An 8,940-nucleotide genomic window follows, 5' to 3' on the forward strand; every position below is an offset into this window, starting at 1 on the left:
TTAGAAGAAAGTTTTTTCAGGAGTCCGTTCGTGTGAGGGTTTAACGAATTAGCCAAGTGTTTCCGTGGGTCCCTTCATACGAGGATTAAACAAATTAGCTAGGTGTTTCCTTGGCTCTGTCCATGTGAGGCTTCAACGTGTTTCCGTCTGACTTTAACAAATTAGTCAGGTGTTGTGAGTGATTTGGTTTGAGGAGATTGTCCCAATAAGGATTCCTCACAGGTGATAGCTACAGGTCCTCTGTGTGTGCATGTGTGTCTGATCTGTGGGAGCTGTCTGACGAGTTGAGATATACCTGTATGTACAGTACTGAGTAGTTGTAAGAATTTCATAAGGTTTATCCAGCATTTAAAAAATCATAATTTAATTAGTGTGGTTATTATTATTATTGTTGTTGTTGTTGTTGTTGTTGTTGTTATTGTTGTTGTTATTGTTATATTGTTATTATTATTATTATTAAAGTTTTGGAAAGGTGTTGTAGGCTTGTGACACCTGTAACGAGTCACTTTTTTGTTTTGTTTTAAGTTTTGCTCTGACTTATGAGATTTCTATTCTCTGAAGGTGAACTTGGGAGTATGGTGCTTGCCTGTCCTAGTAGAGCTTTCTGTGGTCATGATGGTACTGTGTGTGTGTGTGTGTGTGTGTGTGTGTGTGTGTGTGTGTGTGCGCGCGCTCTGAGGAAACGATGATATCTTAGTCACCGACCTAAAGAATAAAGACCTTTTGCTTGTAACTGCATGCAACTACTGTACTAAACCCCGCTGACACCTAAAGGTCCTAGTTGTTGGAATTAGGGTCAGTGTTTGTGTGTGTGTGTGGCCTTGTTCCAGAAGCCTCTCAGGTGTGTGTATGTGTGTGGAGGAAGGTGTTTGTGTACGGACTGCCTGTTTCTTTACACTGAAGGAGAGAGAGGCTTCAACATTATCATCGTCTCCTCCAGAAGTTCACGTTTGTTCAGCGACCTCCTCCCCCCCCCCCTTTCCCATCTAGGGTCATGTAGTGTGTGTGTGTGGGGTACTAAAGCCCTGAGTGTAGGAACTAAATACCAGACTATGGGTATGATATGTGAGAGATAAAAGAGGAGTGTTGAGAAGGGGCCAGAGGGAACACCTGTTGTGAAGGTGAAGTGGGAGAGGTGAAGGGAATGAGAAAGGGGAGAAGGTTAGATAGGGAGAGGGGGTAAAAGGAATGGGAATATTGAGGGAAAGAGGTAAAGGTGAGGAAGGGGAGAGAAAAGGTAATGGGGAAGGGGTGAAGGGATATATGCACTTGTCAGTGGGCATTGGAAGAGGTTATGTGAGAAACTACCGTATTTAAGTTAAGAGTGAGAAAGGCTGGTGGGAGAGGGGGGGGTCACAGGTGTTAAAGAGGAAGGTGTAACTACTGAATATTGAAGGCGGAAGGACACGGAAGGGAAGACGGTATAGGTGGGTGGGTGAGGGTGGAGGGGAGGGGTAGGACACGCGCACTCCCTCACACCACTACACGTGAGACATGGTGGTGACCTGCTGAGGTGGCCATGTTTACGGTGGTGGTGGTAGTTACTTGTAGGTGTTCCCCCAGGTGAGGACCCGCCACCGCCTCTGCCCGTCGCCACCACCACCTGTCACAGTTCCGCTCACACCTCCGTTCCATCACCATCGCCTCACTCTTCTCGTCTCGCCAGTGTAATTCTTGTGGCCAGTGTGACTTCCGTGTCTTGTGACGTCTTAAAGTGTGACATCCTAGTGCCGCGTCTTGACTGTGGTGTAGTGGTGATAGGGAGACATAGACAGACACTCACTGACTCTCTCTCTGTGCCTAACGTTTGTACAGTACTGTCCGTTTAAGTGTGGTGTGTGCGTCAGGATAGGAAGTGTGAGGCCGTGTTCTTTAGTGTGTTATGCGCCCTTTCGTGGATGCACTCCACATCATCTTTGATAATGGTTGGAAAATTATCCTGTGTTGTACCTTATTTTTATTTATTGTTTATTTTTTAATGAATTATATATTGTTCGTGTCTTTGTGTTTATATGTGTGTGTGTGTGTACGAGGTGTGTCAGATGGATAAGCTAACTTTTGGGACACACTGTACTGTGTATATACTGTATGTGTGTCTATGTGACCTTAGTTTTTCGTCCGCCAGCCCCTTAAAAAAAGTGTCCATAGAAAAGTTCGTTTTTTGGTCTTCTCTCACTGAACTGTAAAGTAGCGGACCATAAATATTGGGAAATGCAAAAGCACCAGTGAAAAAAAAAACACGAGCGATTGAAACATCTTTGTGACACCTGTGTAGCTCAAACCACGTACTCTACCAGTATTTGTTCCCTTGTACAGTGCAGTAGTCATGTTCCGGACACGTCTATTGGGTGACCCTTGAAAAAAACAACAACATTGAACTGTGATTTTGGTGTTTGTTAAGCCTGTGTTTAGAGAAAGGTGTAATAATAATAATAATAATAATAATAATAATAATAATAATTAACGGTTTATTGAAAAAGTTCTGCAGTCCGAAGGCTGAAAATATACATTGGACAATAATGACTTATTACATACATTGGTGGTTTAACAAAAGCCTTCATTAGAGAAAGGTAAAGGAACAAACAGTGAACATACAGATTAATGTTTGCAGCGGAGGTCAAGTAGATCTTGTGCGCTGAAGTGTTGAACAGCAGACACGTAGTGTAGTAGTTCCCTCCCAGGTGTGTGTGTGTGTGTGATTTAAAGGAATATAACACTACTGGATGTCAGTTTATTCCTGCTTTGAGTCGCCGTCCATGATCTTATCAATAGCTAATGTAATTGTACTGTAAGATGGAAACGCGCCAATTAGTACCAGGTGATATGGTGTGGTGGTCGTCGCCTCTTCCTCCTCTGCTCTCCATCCTCTCCTCTCCATCTTTCCCTTCTCTCTCCTCTTACTTCTCTCCTTCTCTTTCTTCTTATATTTTCTTCATCTCTCTTTCTCTTCCTGTTTCCTTCTCATCCTCCTCTATCTTCCCCTTTCCTTCTATTCCTCCTCTCTCCTTCTCCTCTTCGTATTTTAATCCGACGTGTTAAGGACTTGTTTAACGTCATGACACCCTCATTCACTCACCTACCCACCCACCTACCTACCTACACCCACACACTCCCACCTACCTACCTACACCCACACCCACCCACCTACCTACCTACACCCACACCCACCCCACCCACCCACACCCACACACCCCACCCACCCACCCACACCCACACACCCACCCCACCCACCCACACCCACACCCCACCTGCCCACACCCACACACCCCACCTGCCCACACCCACACACCCACCTACCCACACCACACACACACCCACCAACACCTCTCACACACCCCCACCTACCTACACACACACCCACCAACACCCACACACACACCCCAACACCCACACACTCCCACCCACCAACACCCACACACTCCCACCCACCAACACCACACACCACCCACCAACACCACACCATCCACCAACACCCACACACTCCCACCCACCAACACCCACACACTCCCACCCACCAACACCCACACACCTCCCACCCACCAACACCCACACACTCCCACCCACCAACACCCACACACTCCTTACCTCTACCAACACCCACACACTCCCACCCACCAACACCACACACTCCCACCCACCAACACCCACACACCCCACCCACCACACACACTCCCCACCCACCCCACACCCACACACTCCCACCAATAGCTGGGCCACACTCCCACCCACCAACACCCACACACTCCCAACACCCACACACCCCACCCACCAACACCACCCAACCCACACCCACCCACACCCACCCACCCACACACACTCCACTCACCCACCCACCCACCCAGTTCACACTCTTATTCCTCTCACCGACCACAAGGAGTGAGTGAGCGAGCGACCAGCCGGACATACACCAGCGCTGATTCATCCCTCCAGCACTGCATTCTCAGGGAGGGCTGTGTGTGTGTGGGGGGCAGAGCACTGGGGAACATTACTATTATACGCTTGGAGATCGCCACCTTATGTGTCCCCCCTCCTCCCCCCTCCCCCTCCCCCCATACCTCTCCTGTTTTGTCGTTTTTATTTTATTTATTTTGCAGGATGTTGGAAGATTGTTTACTTTGTTGAGGGAGAGAGGTGCTGAATGTGGGGTAAATAGTGTGTGTGTGTGTGTGTGTGTGTGTGTGTGTGTGTGTGTTTTGCTTGAGCCAGGGTGAAGGGTCGTGTAATTCCTTCCCTGTTCCTTGTGTCCAAAAGCTTTCCCCTCACTGACCACTTATTTCTCTCTCTATCTCTCTCTCGTTTACTACCTTTCCTTTCTGTTCCTCACCATCCATTTATTCCACTACTCATAATATTAGATATATTTATTCCTACCCCTCCCCACCACCCCCCACCCCCAACCTCCCCACTCTCACCCTGTTCCCACCCCAGCCTCCAAAATGTCCCTGTACCTTCTATCTCTTTCATCCTCCAATCCCCACCTCTACACCACCCCCCACTCCTACACCAATCCTCCACTACACCAACTTTCCCCACCAATCCCCTTTCTCCACTAACACTCCCTAACCAACATCCCCACTCCTCCAATCCCCCACCCTATTAACTCCCATCATCCACCCTCCCACTCCACCCTACACCTCTGGAACAACCTCAAGACTTGGGTCCCCACCATCCCATACCTCGCCGTCGTGTCCCTTCCTGTCTTAACTCTCCCTACCACATACCGTCACGGAGAAGCTGCCTGCCGTCGCCTTGTATACCTGGAAATAATCCCACTATAAGAACTTTTTTTTTTTTTTTTAAACTTAGTTACCTGCGCGGTGTTGTGTGTATGTTTGTGTGTCAGTGTGTCACGTTGTGTGGCGTGTGAGGTTGAGAGAGCAGGTAAGGGTTCAGCTGACTGTCGCCCCCTCCTCTTCCCCCTCCACCGCCCCAGTCAGCTGATTCGTGTCAACAATACACATGAGACAATTGGAGGAGGAGGAGGTAGGGGGGAGATGTGGCCTTGCTGGAGCGTATGGTCGAGGTGAAGCGAGGGGGAGGTCGTCAGTGAGGACTTGTTAAATTGAGACAGATTGATATACTTGTGTGTCTCGTAATTGCTTAGAAGTTACGGCCGCGTTGACAGGTTTCAGTCTTGCTGTTGCCGTTTCCATGTACGGTGCTAGTCGTAGGTGCGTGGTTAGCGTGTATAGGTGTGTGGTCGGCGTGCACAGGTTCGTGGTTGGCATGCCGCTGTGTCTTGTGAGTCAAACGTGGTAATTAAGTGCTGGTATTGATTTAGCGTGTGTGTAGTAGTGTTTGTATTGCGTGGTTGGTGTTACGTTGTGCGTAGTTAACCCAGCGGTGTTAACCACGACACCTATGTGAGTTTAATGTTCGGATGACTGATTGGTTTGATGCTGTGCGTGGTTGAAGAGTTTTGCTAAGCTTCGTGGTGTAAGGAACATATGAACTTGGTTTAGTGTGTGTGTGTGTGTGTGTGTGTGTGTGTGTGTGTGTGTGTGTGTGACTATAACGTCTTTAAAGAGGAGATTCCCCACATTGTGGCAGTAATCCTTGTCTACCACCTGCTGGGTTTCCAATTGACTTACTGGAAACTGTGGAACCCCATCTACCCCCCCCCTCCCTCCAGGCCACTCATGGGAGTTATCGATATTGTGTATAGTGGAGAAAACTAACTCTGGTGTATGTTTTGTGTATGTATTCGTGTATTGTTTGTTCTCGTGGTGTCTTAATACTGTTGTTGTGTATATGAAGTGTGTATGTTGCTGATTATATGTCCGTCATCTCTTGCACTTGGATGTTCCAGCCCAGTCAGAGGAACGTTTCTCCTAACTCCGGCACAATCCAGTTCCCGGCATATCCCAGCCCGTTCTCCCGGCACCTCACACCGAGTCCCTACTCTCAGCTGGTGTCGCTCAGCCCGCGCTCTGAACACGATTCACCTAGCACTTGTTCCCGGCAGGCGTCACTCAGTCCATATTCCCAGCAGGATTCACTCAGCCCATACTCCAAGCAGACGTCACGCAGCCCACACTCCCAGCAGGTGTTACCCAGCCCACAGCCCCTGGAAGCCTCACCCAGCTCTGTGTCTCAACATTTGCCACCCGACGTGCTTCCTCCGCCGCCACAAACACAGCGGACTCACTCGGGGTCGCCGTGGTCTTGTACCGTGAAGGTGTCCTCCAGATCACAGGAACCTTTACCCTCGGCTGGTTCCTCAGTGGCCTCGCGCTCTATCCCGTCCTCGTCCTTGGCCACCAGCAACCAGGACAGAGTTGATGTAGACGCCTGTGACACACGTGGCGGCGACTGGAAGGGGGGCCGTGGGAAGAAGAGAGGCATGCTGGGGATGGTGTTGTCGGTGGTGGGCGACTGTATGAAGGCAGTCGAGCCCGCCCAGAGGAACTTGATCGAGGACCCAGAGTTGGTGCTCGAGGCCAGCGAGGAGAGCGGTCGGTCTCAGGGTGGTGGCGGGTCACAGCTGCGAGACGCGGGCCAGGGCGGCAGGTCGGAGGGACAACGAGTTTCGCAGCAACATCACCACAACGGAGCCAGCAATAACCTCTACATCATCGATGAGTTCCGCGGGGTGGAGGAGGATTTTCACTACTGCCCCCAGTACACTCCAGGGGTGACCTCACACTCCCTTGACGTGGCCAATGTGCACGTTAACAACAACAACCACCACCACCACCACGTAGCAGCCAAGAAGAAGGGGAAGGTGGTGAAGGAGTCGACCAGCCGCCGGCCTCTGGTGCTCGTGTTTAGCTCACACCGCGGGTCATCACGCACCGCCAACAAGCGCTTCAGATCTTCCTCAGGTGGGTATTGCCTCCACACCTCACCCTAGCTAGTTTTGTGCTCCTAGCCACCTACACCCCACCCCCGCCATTACTCCTACCTTCACTCTCCTCATTGGGTGCGTGCTTGAACAGAGGTGTCATGTGTCCTGGTGTCAACAGTCTTAATGTATGAGGCACTTACTCTTATGGAACACAGTTGTTTATATGGGTATTTGTAAGTACCTCCCTCCACCACCCAGTTCCTCCCTCCCTCACCACCCAGTACTTCCCTCACCCACCACCCAGTACCTCCCTCACTCACCACCCAGTACCTCCCCCACACCACCCAGTACTTCCCTCACCCACCACCCAGTACTTCCCTCACCCACCACCCAGTACTTCCCTCACCCACCACCCAGTATCTCCCCACCACCCAGCACCTCCCCACACCAATCTTAGTACTCTCACCACCACCCACTTCCCCACCCACCACCCAGTACCTCCCCACTCACCACCCAGCACCCCCACACCACCCAGTACTTCCTCACCCACCACCCAGTAATTTCCTCACCCACCACCCAGCATCTCCCCACCACCACCCAGCACTCCCCCACACCACCCAGTACTTCCCTCACACCCACCACCCAGTACTTCCTCACCCACCACCCAGCAATTCTCACCAGCACTCCCCCACTCACCACCCAGTACCTCTCACTCACCACCCAGTACCTCCCTCACGGCTTAACCATCCCAGTAATTGATGATGGGTGACCCTGGTGTTCGTGGATGGCCAGCACCACTAAGACCTAACCAACTGGGCGTGAGTTTCTTAAAGGTGTAACCCAGGAAGATCGGACCACTTGCCAACTGCACTGGCTGATCGTGAACCCCTCCCCCCGGAATTCGACCCGGTCATAAAGCCATTAAAAACCTGGACTCCAGTTTCAGGTGGTGTTGGTTTTGTGTTGATATCGGGGATCGAACCCGGGGTCAGCCAGTCAGTCACGTCACCACTCACGAGTATGATGATCTTTTCTCCCCAAGGTCACCAGCGTTCAACTCAGGTCGCGTGCCGTGTGTGTGTTGGGGAATAGCTGTTCACGCACCTCATACTATCCGTTAACCTTCTCTCACTTCCTCCCTACCATCGCTTCTTTCGGTCATGATGGTGACGTCTGCTGGCATTCCTCACGTGTTTCCTCCTCCACGGGCGGCCTTCAACCCACGAGCACGAGAGAGCTCCTGAGGTGTGTGTGTGTGTGTGTGTGTGTGTGTGTGTGTGTTCCCCTGGCGCGAGATTCCTCCAGTCTGTACACGTGTCGGGAGTAGCTTACAGTAACTGGGTGGGGGGCTCAGGTTGATGCTCCTGTGATAAAGGATACTGTACTGTACTGTCAAGGGAGGGTGGGAGGTGATGCGCTTTATGGCTGGTGTTGATTTATTATTGTTGTTGTTGTTATTATTATTATTATTATTATTATTATTATTATTATTATTATTATTATTATTATTATTATTGTTGTTGTTGTTATTGGTGAAGTGTACTAAAATATGAGAAAAAATACTATAATCTATTTGTACTTACTACAACAATATTGTGACAGCTAAAACTACTCGAACATAATACTTAACCTTACCTCACCTGACCAAACTTGGAAGGAATATCTAACCTAACCTAACTTGGAAGGTAACTATACCTAAACTAAACTAAACTAAACTAATTTCATTTAATCTATTCTTAACTTAATCTATCCTTTTCTAAATCAACCTTCACTACTATTTTTTTTCGGAGGGATGAGGTTAGGTTAGGTTATGTTACATTACGTTGGGTTAGATAGGGTAGGTTAAGTTAGGGTAGGTTAGGGTAGTTAATATTTAGGTGAAAATAATAACCTGGGACGGAGATTCTTCAGGTGATTCAAATTATTACATACATACACACATACATACATACATACATACATACGTTGTTGATAATGAATGATGTTCTAGAGACATTATATACAGTATGTACCTCAGGTGAATAAATAATGATCTCTCTTTATACAAATTATCGCGCTTGACATTCCCTCAGTGTGTGTGTGTGTGTGTGTGTGTGTGTGTGTGTGTGTCAAATTTGTATGGCTTCGTGAACACCTAAGAATACTCGTGCCTG

General features: G+C 49.2%; 1 protein-coding gene across 1 annotated transcript; it reads left to right on the forward strand.

The window, feature by feature from the left end:
* Nucleotides 1-1,576: 1,576 nt before the first annotated feature.
* LOC121878679 lies at nt 1,577-6,853 on the forward strand. The gene is made up of 2 exons (XM_042385005.1): nt 1,577-1,925; nt 5,810-6,853. The coding sequence occupies exons 1-2, from the start codon at nt 1,899-1,901 to the stop codon at nt 6,851-6,853; spliced, it is 1,071 nt and encodes a 356-aa protein (XP_042240939.1). The 5' UTR covers nt 1,577-1,898.
* The last annotated feature ends 2,087 nt before the right edge of the window (nt 6,854-8,940 follow it).

The sequence above is a fragment of the Homarus americanus genome, unplaced genomic scaffold (genome assembly GCF_018991925.1).
Source record: "Homarus americanus isolate GMGI-L3 unplaced genomic scaffold, GMGI_Hamer_2.0 scaffold23518, whole genome shotgun sequence".
In the NCBI taxonomy this organism is placed as follows: domain Eukaryota; kingdom Metazoa; phylum Arthropoda; class Malacostraca; order Decapoda; family Nephropidae; genus Homarus; species Homarus americanus.

Excerpts from the sequence above, each read along its gene's own strand:
- LOC121878679 (XM_042385005.1), top strand. The coding sequence starts at position 1,899 with ATGCACTCCACATCATCTTTGATAATG. Across the intron at positions 1,926-5,809 it reads CCACATCATCTTTGATAATG|CCCAGTCAGAGGAACGTTTC; the intron begins GTTGGAAAATTA and ends TGGATGTTCCAG.